At 46.7% G+C, this 17,868-nt stretch overlaps 1 protein-coding gene across 10 annotated transcripts in view; it reads left to right on the top strand.

Annotated features, from left to right (window-relative positions):
• PITPNM2 (phosphatidylinositol transfer protein membrane associated 2) overlaps nucleotides 1-15,691 on the top strand; it is a 65,573-nt gene extending 49,882 nt beyond the window's left edge. For 2 of the 10 annotated variants that reach the window (XM_039362722.1, XM_039362723.1), the window contains exons 12-27: nucleotides 886-1,005; nucleotides 2,051-2,265; nucleotides 3,361-3,366; nucleotides 4,419-4,597; nucleotides 4,897-5,067; nucleotides 6,419-6,568; nucleotides 8,107-8,271; nucleotides 9,063-9,272; nucleotides 10,277-10,425; nucleotides 10,626-10,742; nucleotides 11,368-11,484; nucleotides 12,243-12,391; nucleotides 12,677-12,826; nucleotides 13,259-13,442; nucleotides 14,165-14,293; nucleotides 14,438-15,691. In XM_039362722.1, the coding sequence (XP_039218656.1) occupies nucleotides 886-1,005; nucleotides 2,051-2,265; nucleotides 3,361-3,366; nucleotides 4,419-4,597; nucleotides 4,897-5,067; nucleotides 6,419-6,568; nucleotides 8,107-8,271; nucleotides 9,063-9,272; nucleotides 10,277-10,425; nucleotides 10,626-10,742; nucleotides 11,368-11,484; nucleotides 12,243-12,391; nucleotides 12,677-12,826; nucleotides 13,259-13,442; nucleotides 14,165-14,293; nucleotides 14,438-14,785 (2,559 nt within the window). In that variant the 3' untranslated portion in view covers nucleotides 14,786-15,691. Of the gene's footprint in view, nucleotides 1-885; nucleotides 1,006-2,050; nucleotides 2,266-3,360; nucleotides 3,367-4,418; nucleotides 4,598-4,896; nucleotides 5,068-6,418; nucleotides 6,569-8,106; nucleotides 8,272-9,062; nucleotides 9,273-10,276; nucleotides 10,426-10,625; nucleotides 10,743-11,367; nucleotides 11,485-12,242; nucleotides 12,392-12,676; nucleotides 12,827-13,258; nucleotides 13,463-14,164; nucleotides 14,294-14,437 lie in introns of all 10 variants that reach the window. The other 8 variants (XR_005559046.1, XM_039362728.1, XM_039362726.1 and 5 more) reach the window with 8 other exon arrangements.
• The last annotated feature ends 2,177 nt before the right edge of the window (nucleotides 15,692-17,868 follow it).

Here is a 17,868-nt window from a genome sequence, read left to right on the forward strand (position 1 = left end):
CTGGATTGCTGTTGAATAGGTCATTGGCCACATTGCGTTGACCCTCAGCTGAGGAACACCAGCTTGGTCAAATTGTGGCTCTAGCTTCTTTCCTTCTCCCAGGAGTAGGCAAGATATAGACTTTCAATGTAGACTTTGATCTCATCTCCAAAGTCCTTGAAATCAACATGTTCACCCCTCTAACTCTACTGGTGGTAGCTAGTATCTTCACTGGTTAGGATGAAATGGGAGAAACAGGTGTGTCTATACATTCTTGACTTTAATAGTTCTAGTTTTGGACTCCTGTCACCACCAGCCTGAACTTCCCAAGGGAATGTTCTAGAAGCCACATACTTTTTTGGAGGAGAGGGAATATTAATGGGTAAAGGAGAACCTCCAGGCTGCAACGGCCTAGATTTTTATGAGGTGAAACCATACCAATTGCTTTTCTGCCTCCAGCACCATCTGAAGGAACTCATTAGAAAGCAGGTTCCTTCTGCTTTCAAGCTTAGCCAACAAGCCTTCCATGTAACCATGGATGAAGGTGGCCTTCATCAACATCTGGCGTTAGACAACTGTGCTGGGTCCACTCTCCTCAATCTAATTTAGTGATCTTCAAGGTGGACTCTCTCAGTGAGCCCTCAGACATGGCTTTCTAGAGATACCCATAGCCCCTAGACTCAATGTTTCCCAACCTTGGGCATGTCCAGAAGTGTGGACTTCAACTCCCAGAAGTCTCATTAATGATCATGCTGGCGGTGGAATTCTGGGAGTTGAAGTCCACGCTGCTGGAAATGCCCAAAGGTTGGGAAACATTGAGTCTAGCTTTTCATTCTCTGCTTTTGGTTGGGAAACCTGAGTAGGTGTCCCTCAAAAATAACCAGGTATGGGTTTTGTTTTCCTCAGGTGTGCCTGATAGGGGACTGTGTGGGAGGAATCCTGGCCTTTGACGCCCTGTGTTATAGCAACCAGACCATGCCAGAGAGTCAAAACAGTAGCCGGCGTGGGAGCGTCATCAGCGTGCAGGTAAACAAGTCAAGCTCTCAAGCTGGTTCTGGACAGAAAGGAAAGGCAATCAAACCAGGTTGGTGCAGAATCCGGGACCCACAAAACCCCTGTTGGGGATCCCAGGGCCAACATGAATATGGCCACTAAACTGTGATGTTCAGTGCAACGGATGAAAAAGGATAGAACACACGGTGAGTAGCAATATTAATGGATTTTTGTTTTTTATCTTGGGTTTAGCTTTGTCCCTGACTCTGCGTGTTTCTTTCTCTTGGCCCTGGCCCTTTGGGAATTACGCAGAGAAGGACACGTTATGCTCTCTAGAGACTGGCCAGGCTCTGAGGTAGACACAGAGCCTGAAATAACAATTCCGTAATTCCTTCTCGGTGTAATTCTCCCGTTTCACCTCTGCAAGGCCAGCACTGAATTTCATAAACCTGCTTAGCTCATCTATTTATTTATTAAATTTATATGGCACCCATCTCACAGTCAAGTCACTCTAAAACAATCTTATAAAACAGGGCTCTCTCTCCAAACTTGGCAACATCAAGATTTATGGACTTCAACTCCCAGAATTCTATGGGAAGTCTATGCTGGCTGAGGGAATTGTGGGAGCTGAAATCCACCAGTCTGAAAGTTGCCAAGTTTGGAGACCCCTGATATAAAACACTAAAATATTAAAATGATAAATATGAAGATTGCAATTAACCAAGATTAGCTCAGAAAGGAACCCATCTCCACCCGACAGGATGGAGATGAACCCAGATACGACAGGATGATGTTTTGCATCCTTCCACGGGATGCAAATGCTTGGTGAGCACCAGTTATCTTTGCAGCCTCACTTTCTCCCCTTTGGGCTGGTGGTTAAAACCACAGCAGCCACAGAAAGAATCAGATTACTTGCTAAGTGCAAACCCGACAAGCGAGGGGTAAACCGGTCCAGCTGCCGCCGGCGGTTGAGCTGGCAGTCGGGCTGTGCGTGGATCTCCTTTCCCCAACAGAGCTGGACACCCTTCTGCCCTTTCTCGAGACTCTGATGACCTGGCCCGTGTCGTTCAAATTCCAGGACGCGGATCTCCTGTCTCCTGGCATCCTGGTGAACAACAGCTACTGCTCGGAAGGCTGTGGGCTGGAAGCCAGCCGGCATCTCAGCCGGAGCACGGCAGATCTGCCACGCAGCGAGGAGGAAGACCCCCAGAAGCAGCAGCTGCTGCGGAAAAGGAGCGACTCGTCCACCTTCGAGCTGGACACCCTGAAGCAGCACCAGGCGTTCCTGTCCAGGTAGCAGAGGTGGAGAGGCGGATCTAGTTGGGCGCCACGTTTGTCTTGGAGTACCTAGAGAAGAGAAGAGTGGTAGCTTGGGGTTGAATCGTTGGCGTCCTGGGTGCTCTCTGAGCTGGTTAATTTCCTTGCAAACGTGTCATGAGACAACTAGGCAACATCCTCAGTGCTAGAATGTCTGCAAGAGAACCACCCAGCTCAGAGAGCACCAAAGACCCCACAGTTTTCTGGGGGGGGGGTGCCAGGTCTCCCCTAATACCTATTAACCCAGCAAGATGAACCCTGTGATGAGGTAGGCCATGTTGAGATAGAGAGGAACCAGCTCAGACTGCCCTGTGGGGACTTGAACTGAGGTTTCCTAGGGATCCTCCAGACTTGTTCAGTGGACACCTCCCCCTCCCCCCAGCGAACCGTTGCTCTGCACTCCCCCCCCCAAATGAGCTGCCCAGGAATTGATTTGCAGGTGGTCCCAAGCTGATAAGAATGCTTGCTTGCTCAGCCAGGCTGCCATCCATTTTATTGAGCATGTTTCCCATCAATAGGAAAATTCTCTCGGTGTTGTTCCGAAGATTTATGGGATTTGGGCAGGCTTTTGTTTTACTCCCTGCACTAAATAATTTGGAGCACTGTTGTCTTCCTCCAACCTCGGAGGAAAAGGGAAGTTATAACTCCTTCGCTTAGAAACTCATCCCTGCTTGTGATTAACGGCTTCCCCCAGCTCTGCAGATCACCCAGCAAAGACTGCTGGATGATTGTAGGGACCTTGGAGGTCTTCTAGTCCAACCCCCTGTTCGGGCAGGAAACCCAATAATTACGAGAACCTCATTTTAAGGTGGTGCTAAACTAATTTTTTTGTATTTATATGTTTTAGTTTATATAGTTTTTATCTTTCATGATTGTTAGCCGGGCAGAGTTACCTTGAGGTAAGGTGGGTGGCCTATACATTCTACAAATAAATAAATAAGGTTGTATGCGAGCTGCCGAGATTGCCTTCCTCTTTCACTTCCCTCTCTTATTTCTTCTCTCTTGTTTCTTTTCTTTTCTCTTTACCCCTTTTAACTACCCCTTCTTGCCCCAACACCTTCCTTGAGGAAGAAATAGGTAAGCTGCACTCACCGCTTTCTGTATTGTAGAGAAATCTAGAACGTCGGGGGCATGGTGCTAGTCTGGAGGGCAGCCATCTGCCAAGAAATCTCTTGAATGTAATCCAAGAGAGCAGATTTTTTTAGCAATAACCCCCTTGATCAAGGGGGTCTGACTGATGAAAAGCCTTGCCCTCGTGGCATGGAATAGCCCGGAGAATAAAGGCATTCAAGAATGGCTGAAACCTTCTGCACATGTTCTTCTCATGGACAAGAGAAACTAAATAGACATCTGAATGTGTTTTTTTTTCTCTCCAAAATATCATGGGTTGAAAATTAAACCTGGCTTAAGAGGTTGTATTCAGAAATATTTCAGCCAACCCCTACATTTCTTCCCTACCTGTGGCATTCTGTCAAGAAGTACCAAGGCAGATATCAATATCAGTGAAAGACAACAAAGAATACAAATAAAAGAGAATGGTCAAAAAGCAATGAGAGGGAGCAGAGCTTTGCTTAATCCCTTCTTCTAATTTAAATTTTGCAATCAAAATAATTCCACATGGGGTGAACTGTAGAGCATAATCATGCCACAAAGTTGACAGTTATTTCATTCTTCTGCTGCTTTAAGCAGCTAGTCCTCAACTTGAGACTGGATGGAGCCTGTCCAGTATATGGCTACCAGTCTTAATGGTTGTAACTCTTAACCGTTGTGAGTCAAGTGTCTGTGGAGATTCTCCATCATCCGGGTCATGGTTCTCCCAAAGGTGCTTTTCCACAAGGCAACTGGACTTCTTTGGTTTTTTTCCCTTGAAAACATTTTGCTTCTCATCCTGAAAAAGCACCTTTGGGACAATTGTTGAGTCAAGGATTCTCTGTACAGGCCACCCCTATAAATGTCCTCTGTCCAAGGTTCTGATGTGCACTTTTCTGGTATTCCTACAGCAAAATTGCATGTTTCGTCAACTGGAGCATGATGTACACATGTGTTTATTACATAAATGTGTTTTACTGATTGTCCCTCTTTTGGGGTGTGTGTATCTCTGCTGATGTTCCATCTTTTGCCCTCTCTAGTTTACATTCTAGTGCTCTGAAGAACTTTCCGGGATCACGGCGATCCAGTAGCTCCACTCAATTGGACAGTGGTGGGAATCTTGGGAAGTTTGAATTTGAGATCTCCGACTTCTTCCTCTTTGGGTGTCCGCTGGGGCTGGTCCTTGCCTTACGAAAAACCATCATACCAACTCTTGACAGTAGGTTCCCTGGTGGGGAAGGGACCCTCCTGAAGCTATGTCTTCCTTTTCACAGGTTTTACGAGCAAAGATGCAAACTTGGAGTGCTGGAATTAGTCCCGAGGCCAACGCGAGCATTTCTTAAGAGTTTTTCCAATGTATGACAAAATTCAGAGTTGCACACAGATTGCATTAACTTTGACTATCTGGAAGAGCTTTAGAGCCAATGAAGAGGGTTGTTCATGAGATAGCAGAGCTGTGGATTATGGTTTCAGTATCCGTCCCCTTTGCCAATTCTTTCTCTTCTCTCTATGGCTTAGTCTTCCAGTTGAGACCAGCCTGTCAGCAAGTCTACAACCTCTTCCACCCAGCTGATCCTTCCGCCTCTCGCTTGGAGCCTCTTCTAGAGAAGAAGTTCCATATTTTACCTCCCTTTAACATACCACGTTACCAGCGGTTCCCTCTTGGGGATGGCAATTCAGCTCTTCTGGGTAAGTTCATTTTTCCCCGTTTCTATCTTATAAGCGAACAGGTAATGGGGTGGGCGGCACCTGTTTTCAATTCCTGAAGTGTCTCTTGCCAGCGAGAAGAAGTTGAGACAACGGTCAAGATGTTCCTCAGGAATCTGAGGTCCACATATTGTCTTCTAGGTTGGGGAAGCATTGATTTGCAATTCCAGATTTCCTTAAGTCCTTAAGTGAAGCTGGAGAGTTGGAGAAAATCAAATCCAACTGAGGTGGCCAAGTTAAAACTCTTTGGATGACGAGATACACAAGTCCTAGACTCTTTGTTTCTGAGGAATACAAGCAATGGCATTTTCCTAGGGTTTTAATCCTTGCTGTAGAGTCGCCCTTGTCTTCAGCTGTCCTAGATCCTTTTTCATGTGAAGGACACCCTATTCTGAGTCAGCCATCAGGAATTAATTGCTGTCAAGCTTATGTCCCATGTGGAAACTCTGTGGGATTAGCTTTTGAAGTGATCTCCAGCACAGTGGTGATCAAATATTGAGTCTTGGGCTAACAAGCAAATACAGCTGTCTGTTTAATGAACAGGGATGGTAGAATGTTAGCTTTCTCCCTACGGGTGTGTAGAAGTTCCTGGAGGTAGACTTAAATCGTTGCTCTTAGCTACAATCCACCGAGTCTTCTGCTCGAGACTTCTTTAAGGTTCAGCCTGATAATTAGAACCAACCTCTGAAGGACGGGTGGGAGCTCAGCTGAAATGTTCATATCTTGGACTTCAGAAAAAAACAGATCGAGTTGGATTTATGGGTGGGAACTCAACCAAAATATTCATATCTTGGACTTCAGAAAAAAAAATGCACCAAAAGTAAAAGAAAGCGTTCTGCATAGCCACGAATCCTGGTTTTTATGCCACTGGGCCCACGTCACTGTGAACTGCCCCCACTTCTGCTTTTGGGTCCAGGACAGTGTGATTGGGAAAAGATCTGTGTTTTGGACTATGGATCACCCCTGAACAGGTATAAAAGGTGGGTTGACTTCAAGTGGAGAACAAACAAGGTGGGCAAAGAATCCATCAAGACTCTCCCTGTTCCTAAAAAGATAGCTCCATTGTCCTCTCGTCTAGATATGGACCTCACCACTACAGCAATTAGGTCCAGCATCTTCTCTCAGCTATAGCCACCACTCTTTTATACCTGTTCAGACCTCACTAGGGTCTACCACCAAAGCTTTGTTTCCAGCATCCCAACTCTTGTAGAAGATGGTGTTGATGTTGGTTGTAAGAGTCCTGTTCCAGTGCTTGTGGCCACATGTCTCTTGTCTTCTTGTTTTTTTATTTTTCTTGGTGCCCCTTTTTGTTTTCTTCCTCGTCTGCTTCTAGTGGAAACAGTCCAGAACAATCCTGCCCTCCTCGTTGAAAGCAATCTTCTGGTTGCTCTTCAGAACCAGGACAACTTCATGGAAACCAGTATCCCCGTCCCCACCTTGAACTGGCAAGACGTTTCCAATAAAAATTCTGGATTTGCTGAGTGTGTGTGATCTGAACCTTCCCCCATTTGGTCTGGTGTGGTGTTTTCGGAGCGGTGACTAATGCTTGTGCATCCCATCTTGAAAGCTTTTCCATCTTCTTAGAAGACAGACCCAGGGAGAATATTCCAGCCGTGCTGGAGAAATCAGGAGAGATGAACGAAAGAGGAAACTCTTTGCGTTGCTGGAGAAACAAACCCCCCAAATCAATATCCATCTTTGATGATTTTCCTCTAAAGATGAATGATTTCCATGTCGTTTCAACCATTTTCTCAAGCAGGGCCCCTCCAGATATGCTGAGCTAGGGTCACCCATAAGGGACAAGAAGAGTTGTGGTGTTGGCTGAGGATGATGGTGACAGTAGCCCAAGACATCTGGAAGGTGCCAGGCTTCAGGGAAAAGCTGCAGCAACGTCTGCTTAGAAGTCACCTTTGTGTAGTATTTCAGTGAGATATAAGTCACGTTGGTGGGTACGGAATTATGGAAGTTCTAGCAACAGCGTGCCACTTTCTCTAGAGCTCAAGTTGAATCGTCAAGTTGAGTTCTTGGTTTATTTCAGTTTGGTTGACGGGCCCAGGAAAGGCCATGCTTGCATTTATCTTTGCAGGGGCTGCCTCCCAACCTACTTAATTTTTGGCAAAGGCTGGACTTCAGTACCTTTCTTGCTCCTTTTGGGAAAGCTTTCACAACCCCCCCCCGTCTCCCCATCCTGCTTGTGGCTTCTCTCCCCTGTCCCAACAGCTCTCCTGCATGGCATATCTGTCAGCTTGTGGGTGTCTTGTTTGAGTTTTAGGATTTGGGGTGTCTTGCTTTCCCTTCTCCCCATCCCTCTCTCATTGAGGGGCTTCAGGAAGGATCAGAAACGCCCCCCTTCCGTTCAGATTTGGAACCAACTCATGAAGCCCCTCTAGAGCAGGGTTTCTCAACCTTGGCAATGTGAAGATAGGTGAACTTCAACTCCCAGAATTCCTCAGCCTGCATGGCAACCTTAAGATGTACGGACGCATCTCCCAGAATTCCCTAACCAGCATGGTGACCTTAAGATGTGTAGACTTCAACTCCTAGAATTCCCCAGCCTGCATGGCAACCTGAAAATATGTAGACTTCATCTCTTAGAATTCTGGGAGTTGAAGTCCACACGTCTTCATATTGCCAACGTTGAGAAACCCAGCTGCCCACAAAGTCTGCCTGTTGGTGTGAGTCATTCCAGCACTCAGGTGGAATGCTTCGATTTTTCCATTTCCTTCTAAGGAAGATTTGCTTGGTTTCTCTTCTGTTGGTTTTCATGGCTGTGGAGATCCTGTTTTGATGCTTTTGCCATTGTCCACCTAATTTTTTTCTCCTTGGTGCTTCCCTACCAAAGCTTCTTCTGTGGAGTTGGTTTTGAGAGCTTTGATTTGATGTCCACCAAAGTGACATCCAACCTCTTTTTGTGTGCCTGCCTGCTTTTTCTTTCTTTATGTATTTATGGCATCCTGGTTGTCTTTGTGTGTGTGTGTGGTTGGGTTTAATATTCTCGATTTCCCTGTTTCGTCCCTGTAGCAGATGTTGTTCAGTCTCATGGTGGCGTCTTGGTGGAAAACGCATCCCCGTCTGCTCCCGTTTCCACTCCCCAGTTCAGGGCCTTCCGGAGAGCAAGTGAAGTGAGCACTGTCAGCCAGGTGTCGGGGATGGCAGACAGTTACACTGCTTCCAACATAGCCAACAGTAAGTGTTTTTTCCCACGGAAATGAGCCTATCCTGTGCTTCGTTCCCTCAATCTGTGAAGATCAGCTGATACTGTCTACTGCTTCTCTTTGCTCCTACCGTGAAGTTCTCCCTTTGTCTGGGAATAAACCTTTTCAAGATGTTGCAGAAGAAGGAAAGGCTCGTGGTTAGCATTCAAAATGAATGCCATATCCCTCACAATCAAAAAAGCCAACTCTTTACAGATCCAGAGTTTGTACTGCAGTGTTTCTCAAGCTTGGCAACTCTTAAGATGTGTGGACTTCAACTCTGGGAACTGAAGCCCACACATCTTAGAGTTGCCAAACTTGAGAAATATGGCTGTATTGCAATACATCAGAAGTTAAAATGCCCATTTTTGTTCCTAGTTCAGAGAACATCATTCCAACTCAATGCCCCGTTGACCTTCAGAGTTTTTCCACTCTACTTTCTTACCCTCCCATAATTCCTGAAACCCCGAAGAACAAGGGCACAACCCTTGTTAAGAAGTCTTAACTTTCAAAAATTGTTTCCCTTTTCAACTTCCTATTTTGGTTCATCGGCTCTAGATCACAAATTCCCAACTTCGAAGCCAAAGGAATGGCTGATTTTTATCTCATCCAATATATGGTTGAACGCATTCTACACCCCAATGTATTATCAGAGGTCAAAAATCTGTGGTGCATTTTTTTTTTTGCATGGTTCCCTTTCTGTTTTAACAAAAGCGTGTGTTTTATTTTTGTGTTGTCTTTCTCCGTCTCTCTCTTTCTCTTTGAAAATGTGATTCCTTCTAGAGAAAAAACACCATCTCAACCACTCCAGAGGGTTTAGCCTTCTGGCTCTCCTAGCGCTCCCCCACAAACCCCACATCCAGTCCTTCCCCCAGAGGACTGGGGGGCACAAGCTGGAAAGATCCCCGAATACTCTAGGACGAAGGTTTGAGAGCTCCCTCCACAGGGAACTGGAGACCGTTCATCTGATTCCAGAGCTTGATGTCCATGAAGGTATTCTGGAGAGCGAGGAGAACGGGATCAAAACGGAGCAATTGCTTATCTCTTCTTTCGCTGTCTCCAGAACCCAAAAATCATCTTCAAAGGAGGTCTTTCTCAAATCTTGCTCTGTTTAACAAACCACTCTTTTTACTCTCGCTCTGATTAACCGACATGCTACTAACAGCCCGTCACAAAGCGTCAAGCTCATTCAGATTCCTCTTAACGTTCTACGCTGCACGTGTCCTCCGATTATCTTGTCCTCTTGAGCTGTTCCTTGGGAAGGAAAGGCTGGTTCTTGACTGCCCTACTTTGGGGAATTCCTTAAATATTTCATGAGCCTGAAAAAGCAGAAATCTTTTTTGCAGAATGGCTTGGAAGCTCTCACTTTGCTTTCCCAACTCTCAATTTAACATTGAGAATCTGGTCAAATGTGGTCCCACTCCGTATTTGAGTGGCTATGTGTATTATCATCTCAGATGTGGATTTTTCCTGGAATTAAGAGCAGAATTAAGAGAAGGAGTTGGATGAAGTTCAGCAAAGTCATTTCTTCTGAGATGGAGGCTACATAAATTTGATTTATAAATAAATCAACCAAGTTAGTTCACTTTTCCGGACATAAAATCTAGGAATTCTCCTCATGGGCTAGTCTTTGACACTTTCCATTTAAATTTCCAAGAATGATAACACTGAACAACAGGTGAGGACTTGCTTATCCAGATCAGCTTCTTTCTGTCCTTTCTTTGAGGCCCAAATTTTGGCTACTCTGTCGTAGATTCAGAAATAGGTTCCTCAAATCACAAGGAATGCCAATCTGTTGACTCTCCCAAGGTGGTGAGGCAGCTCCTTCTGGACCTTCCATGGTCCGAGAAGAGCTGTGGCCAAACACTTCATAGGATTGACGTGGCCAGGGGAGTTTTCTCACCCTTTTCCTGGAGGGTCCATGGTTTTGGGAGTTGTCGCAGATGAAACGACGGGATACTTTGCAGAAACCTAATGGGATCTCTTTCTGCTCTCAGTTGCGGCGAAGTGGTGGGGAACCAAAAGGATTGACTATGCTCTCTACTGTCCGGATGCACTGACCGCCTTTCCCACAGTCGCCTTACCACACCTCTTTCACGCCAGTTACTGGGAATCCACGGACGTGGTCTCCTTTCTCCTCAGACAGGTGAGTGCCCTCTTGCCAAGATCCTTTCCATCCCTTTTTGACTGCCAGCTGACAAACCATTGCCCATCCTGGGCTTAGTGTGAAACATGGGCCCTTTGGCCATTTGTAAACCAGAGTTTGTGTCTTTGTGGGTCGTGCCAATGTGGCCTGTTCATCAGACGTGGCATCGCAGCGAGGACAATCTCAGTTTCACCTTTCAGGTGATGCGCCACGAGAACAGCAGCATCCTTGAAGTGGATGGGAAAGAAGTCTCCGTCTTCACGCCTTCCAAACCCAGGGAGAAATGGCTGCGCAAACGGACTCACGTCAAGCTACGGGTGGGTTGCGTTCGTCCCCCCCATCTGCCAGTGCCCCAAACGGAGGGGGGGGGGGACAGAGAAGGATGAAAAAGCTCTAAATTGCAACTTTGGGTTTAGAACCAGGATGATGATGGTAACGTTGATTCAGCTAGAAGAAATAATAGCAGTAATAACTGGCTGATTGTGCAATGAATAATAACAATAACAATATGAAACAGTTTGAAAACGACCACGATCAATGTATAAGAAAAAGGTTATAAGATGGAGTTTAGCTGGCAACATGCAGAATCTGTTGTATAATTCAATATTTGTCAGTGTAGCGAGGGGTCGGGGGGCTGACAGCTACCCCGAGAGTTGAATTAAAAAGTAAATTTAAATCAGTGCATCCACTCAGCCAGGCAGAAGAAAGTTCCCTGCTTCAGTTAAATAAAGCGCTGTGCATAAAAATGATTAATCGCCATCCAGACTCATTGATCACCCTACGTCAACTAACAAACAAGACATGTCTAGAATTATGTATGAGTAGAAGATGTTGAAAACACAAAATTAAAAATAAATGATAAGATTGTGCTTCTGCCGTGTCCTTTAGGGTGGGAATTGATGCTCCCAAATCCGACATTTGCTCCCTCTGTTCTTTTGGCAGAATGTCACAGCCAATCACCGAATCAACGACACCGTAGCCAATGAGGAAAGGCCCCAGGTGTTGAACGGGAGATTCATGTATGGCCCGTTGGACATGGTCACGCTCACAGGGGAGAAGGCGAGTTGCTGATCTGCTCCTGCGAAGCTCAAAAAGGTGGCAGATGTAGAATCAAAGGGCGCTTGGTCCTATAGGAACTCACATCCCAACTGTAATTGCTTCTGTAGCAGTGGCATTTGTAGAATTTTAGAACAAAAGAATTGGTATGGGTTGTAGAGGTCCTCCAGTCCAACCTCGCAGTAGGTCTACCTCTCTTAAGATGCCAACGTTGAGGAACATTGATCCAGAGCTCTCAATCTTGATCATGGCTGGCAGGGGAATTCTGGGAGTTGAAGTCCACCTATCTTAGAGCTGCCAAAGTTGAACGCTATTCTAGAGCTCTTGGTCAACCAGAATAGAAATTAGAGCGAAGTAGAGCCATATTAGCAAGATCAGGAAGCAGCCTTATGCCCGATATACCCAAAAGAAAGTGATGTGTGGACTTCAACTCCCAGAAATCACCAGCTGAGGAATTCTGGGAGTTGAAGTCCACCTATCTTAAAGCTGCCAAGGTAGAGAAACATTAATCTAGAGCCCTCGATCAGCCAAAATGGAAATTGGAGCTAAGTAGAGCCACATTAGAAAGATGAACACCCAGCCTTATGCCAGATTAGCCAAAAAGAAAGTGGTGAGTTCTACTTCATGGGGGCACTTCATATTTACTCCCCCTTCTCAGTATAAACCCGTAATGAATGAAGTGGATTCACCCAAGTCTGTATGACAATGGGATTCAAACTCGGATGGTCTAGAATATTCCAGACTTCTTCTTTGCCCTTCAGGTGGACATTCACATCATGACTCAACCCCCCTCAGGAGAATGGGTTTACTTTGATACAGAGGTCACCAACAGCAGTGGCCGGATTTCCTACATGATTCCTGAGCAGAGGCGGCTGGGGATCGGAGTGTATCCTGTCAAAATGGTGGTGAGGTATGTTCTTGTGCAGGAATGTTTGCTGTGGAGTGGGGTACAACAGTGGAACAACGTTGGGAGCGATTGGCCATCTTCTTTTCCCCTTTGAAGGCAGGTAGATATGACAGCTTAAATAAGGAAAGGAAATAATCTATTCTGCAAGTTGTAAGCGTGAAGCAATGGTCACTAAGTCACTTTTTTCAGTGCCGTCGTAACTTCGAACGGTCACCAAATGAACTGTTGTAAGTTGAGAACTGCCCGTATAATGAAGTCAAGATTCCCTCTCTGTTTCTTTCTCCTTAGGGGTGATCACACATATGCCGATAGCTACATAACCGTTTTACCCCGGGCGACCGAATTCGTGGTCTTCAGCATCGATGGTTCCTTCGCAGCCAGTGTCTCCATCATGGGCAGTGACCCCAAAGTCAGGGCTGGAGCAGTTGATGTTGTACGGTATGGAGGGCTCAGTGGTGGGCAGAGTTGGTGCCAGGAAATTGTACTGAATAATGGGGTTTTATGCTGTTGCTTTCGTGTCGGAAGCTCCAAGGCACTTCCAGGTTGAACTGATTAGCCAGTGACATAACTGTTTTCCCGGGGGATGCCCAGTTGGGGACTCCTTTCATATCCCTTTAGTGAGCCCACCGAAGTGGTACCTATTTATCTACTTCTGTTTGCATGCTTTCAAATGACTAGGCAGGCAGGAGCTGGAGCGAATGACGGAGCTCACCCCATCACACAGCAGCAGGCGGCTCTCAAACGCTTGCTGGTTTTCAACTCATTGTTCTAACCACATGAGCCGCCGTGCTCCTTATGGCATACTTTCTGTCTTTATGTTCTCACTGTCTCTCTCCGCTCATCTGTCTTCCTCATTTTTCCCCTCTTTAGGCACTGGCAAGAGCTTGGCTACCTCATTGTCTACGTCACAGGCCGGCCCGACATGCAGAAGCAGAGAGTGGTGGCCTGGTTAGCACAACACAATTTCCCCCACGGGATTGTCTCCTTCTGCGACGGATTGGTTCACGATCCCTTGAGGCACAAAGCCAACTTCCTGAAGTTTCTAGTCACGGATGTAAGCCGAATTCGCAACAGGTTAAAGCAGTTGCCGTCAGCTGGGCTGAGTCCCGTGAAACACGCCTTTGAGAATCCAAGACCATCTAAAATGACCAATGCTTGGTGCAGGAGCCCGATTAGCCTGGTCTGTGGGCAGTTGTTTAGTGATGGCTTTGGTATAGACCTGTGTTTAGGGCTGTTCTGGTTGGGAGCTCAGCCATTGGCAGGAAAAGCGCAATGAGGAAGAGGTTGTGTTCCTGCTGATCCATGCCTGGTCCTCTCTGCAGGAACTTAATTAGCTATTGATTTGCATTGGAGGTGGGAAGGTGGGTGAGTTCACAGCCATCATGTTTCAAGTGTGTAGGATGCTGAGAACGTGAGAGGGAGGAGGCCACCACATTTTTCTATTTTCACTTCTTATACATCTAAACCACCTAACAATGAATGTTCATTGCAATAGCACCTAGACTTATATACCGCTTCATGGTATATTCACACCCTCTCTGAGCAGTTTATAGAGTCAGCCTATTGCCCCCAAACATTCTGGCTCTTCATTTTACCCACCTCGGAAGGATGGAAGGCTGAGTCAACCTTGAGCCAGTCTGGATTGAACTGCTAGCTGTCAGCAGAGTTAGCCTGCAATACTGCGTTCTAACCACTGTGACACCATGGCTCCTGAGTCAACCATATACTCCCCCCCCCCCAGCTCTTGGGCTGACTGGCTATTTCTTCTTATTCTAGCTGGACATGAAGATCCATGCGGCCTATGGATCCACCAAGGATGTCTCCGTCTACACCTCCATCAACCTGTCCCCTCCACAGATCTTCATTGTCGGGCGGTCTACCAAAAAGTTACAGAACCAATGCCAAGTAAGATCCTTTTATTGTCATGGGTCCAGCCCGCTGTCCATAAATCTCAGGGAAGGAGCTTGTAGAAGAAAAGGATTCTTTAATCCTAAGCTAAGGGCAGATCCTCTCGCACAGTAAGGAGTTTTTTATGTCTTTTGTCCATAGTTCATCACGGAAGGCTACGCATCCCATCTGGCCCAGCTAGAGTACACCCATCGCTCCCGACCTGCCAAGAACACTACTCGAATGGGTCTCCGGAAGGGCAGCTTCGGACTTCCGGGCCAAACTGAATTCCTGCGCAAGAGGAACCATCTCTTGCGGACCATCTCCTCCCAGCCCACCACATCGGCTGGCCAGAGTGCCAGTTACCGTCCAGAACGGACACAAAGCCAGTCCGAAAGCGAGCGGGAAAGGGACCGAGAACGCAGCCAACGGAGCATGAGTCTTGCCACAGGCTGCTGGGGCCGAAGCACGCTCCCGAGGCTCGAACCGGGGAACTTGGGTCAGAAATAGAAAGGCGTCCGAGGCGCGATGATGGCCAGCTGCACTTGCCCAGGTGGCGGAAGCAGGGGCCACGACAAGGCCAGCAGCATGGAGCTCGTGGGCAAATATGGTGCTACTCATTGCCGGTGGGGCGGCAGTGACCTGGCCAGGAGCAACCGAGCGATTTGGGTTTCCTTTCCCCCACAAAACATGCAGGCTGGGCAGTGGCAAGGAGTTGGATATGTGGAGCGCAACCGGGCGGGCCAAGAACAGGAGCCATCTTCTGCCACCAAGACTTCAAGCGGCCTCATCTTCGAGATCCACTGTTTTCCTGCTCTTATCCAGGGTTAGAGATTGTAAATATGTGCCTGTTCAGCTTCTTCTTAGCCATCCGTCAAAGACGAGAACACACTGGTACATTGGGACCAGCAGCAGAAGAAGACCAGGTTGTGGGTAGGAGGACCGTGTGTTCACATAGGCCGGTCCTGGGATCTGGACACATGAAAGGGAACGCCGCCGACTGTCACTTCTTTACAACTGCAATGCCAATTGATTAATTTCTGGAGTCTGGAAGGACTCGGGACCCACAAGCAGAAGCCAAAGCTCCAGGCCGAGTCAAATTGACACCTTCCACTCAGCAGACGGTGACGCCGGGTATCATGCGCACACAACTGGATTGGTGGTTTATCGAGGCTGGTTCTAATTAAAGGATTTTTTAAAAAATAAAGAGTTTGGAAGCTGACGGATTGCACTAATTCAGGAAAAACAATAAGAGTGTTAGCAGGCACAAGTTTCTGCCCCTTCAGACGGGAAGGAGCACAATTTGGGCATGATCTTCAGCCAGTACCTGCAGTACGATTCGAAGCACCTGGCAAGTGCAATATTTGCTCAGCCTAAAACCGAAAATAAAAAGAAGCTACGTCCAAATTCTTCCCAGCCCTTGTCAGATTGTTGTTGTTATTATTTATTCATTCCCCCTGCCCTTAGACTGGAGTCCTTCCTCGTTTTTCCAACGTTATAGTACCGGCTTTCGACGGAGGTTGTAAACTCGCTTTCTTTTTTTAAACCGTGGGTCTATTGCAACTGTACACCTCATCGTTGTCTAGGTTTTGCACTGAGAAACTTTTAGGAAGAAGGTCTGTTTGTTTGTTTGTTTTTCCTCAAGCGACTCCTTCCGGATTTATAGCGCATGACATTAAATGTTGTTAAGCCATGGCACAACGGTCTGCTCCTACAGACACGCAACACGGCAGGCGGAACGAAGGGAGAGATTTCTCACCCATTTCACCCTTTCAATATTTCAGGGGATTTTTTAAAAAAGTTCATTAGCCATGTCAACCACCTTGTAGTTGTCAACTTGACAAGGGAAATTAGCAGAGGGAAAAGGTGTGTTTCCTGCCTGATGCTGAAAAAGAGCCGAAGTGGATTTTAATACAGGCAGTCCTCGACTTAGAACGTTCATTTAGTGACCATTTGAAGCTACAACATCACGGAAAAGAGGGGACATATGACTGCTTTTCACACTTACAGCCGCCCCGTGGTCATGTGATCAAAATATGGCTGCTTGGCAACCGGTTCATATTTATGATGGACCCAGCATCCCAGGGTCACGTGGTCCTCTTTTGCGACCTTCCGATGAGCAGTGTCAATGGGGGAAGCCATGATTCACTTAACAACCGTGCCAAGAAAGGTCACAAAAGGGGGCAAAATTCACTTAACAAAGATCTCGCTTAGCCATGGAAATTTGGGACTCAATTGTGGCCATAAGTCAAGGACTACCTGTATTTCCTCTGGCTTTTCTGCTCATTTACCTGGCTTTAAAGATGTTTTAAAGCTTTTGGCATGGGGGAGGGGGGAGACGGGGGCATTTGTCTTTGAGGAAGGGCCAGTCTGTTCACCCTCTTTTGGTCGCCACTCTTTGCAATTCAGATCTTCTAGCTGCTGCCAAGGGGCCTTTCAGCCCATCCTTTAGCCTGATCCTCTCTCTTCACTGGGAGATCAGCCTTGTCTTACTGACCTGCAATGCTGCTAGTTTTTTATATTTACTCACATTTTATCTCCTCTTTCACCTCCGGTCACTTGTATCACTCTCTCTTGCAGGCGTGTCTCTGTCCATCTTTGCTTCCTTTCCCCTAGACTGATAGGCGTCCAAACGTCTCAGACTTCTGCACTGTGAAACCCGGCCTTTTTCCAACCTTTGGTGGTTTGCCTGGATATTTTTTAAAAATGAACCAATATTCACCCAACGCTTTTTTTTTATATACACCCCTTTAAAAATTATGTGCACTTCTCCGGCGTCCTGTTTCTCTCCCCTTGACAAATGCCGGAGTAAAATTCACTGTGCGGAGTAAAATTCTCAGTGGTTTAGGAAGCCATATTGCATGATCCTAAGCCAACTGTGAAGGGGACTGACAGGTTTTTACTACTTTAGGGAATTTTTTCCCCCTCTAATTGAGCCTAGTTCTTAGGGATGGATGTTGAAAAACAGGAGTGGAAGAGGTGTCCCAACAGATTGTGTTTCTGCTGTCTCATCTGATCATTGCATCTCCGTCTCTCGTGCAAAAGGACACCACAAAAATGGCCAAGAGAACCACAGTTTGGGACTTCATCCCTTCCTTCTCTGCTCTACACAGTCCTTGAGCCAAGACACAACCCAACGTGTACATTGGCAAACTCTAACGGGGGAAACAAAAATGTCTCGTGTCTCTGTGTGCATTTGCAAAATGTGTAATGGGAAAGTCCGTGTAAGTCAGTGTTTTTTGCAAGCGTGGCAGTTTAAATGTGAGTGGACCTCAACATACTGACTAGGGGATTTTGGGAGTTGAGGTCTGCCCAGGTTGGCTGGGAAATTCTGGGCGTTGGAACTCCACAGGTCTTAAAGCGGACACCCCTGATCTAAAAGGAGGGTATAATTCGGTTTTATTTTGCTCTTAGCCCATCTGCCTGGAGCCATCCTGATCAGAGACCTGGCAATTCCCACACGTCACCCCCTTAAGCCCCACGACAGCAGAAAGGTAGATTGTAAAGGTAGCAGGCAAATGGGAATGTCTTGACGGAAAGAAAGCCTACTTCTTTTCAATCGGGGCAGATTTTTCAAACAGGAAAAACGTCAG

Source organism: Crotalus tigris, unplaced genomic scaffold (genome assembly GCF_016545835.1).
Source record: "Crotalus tigris isolate CLP2741 ecotype Arizona unplaced genomic scaffold, ASM1654583v1 scf7180000019478.12717781048:2074007, whole genome shotgun sequence".
In the NCBI taxonomy this organism is placed as follows: Eukaryota; Metazoa; Chordata; class Lepidosauria; order Squamata; family Viperidae; genus Crotalus; species Crotalus tigris.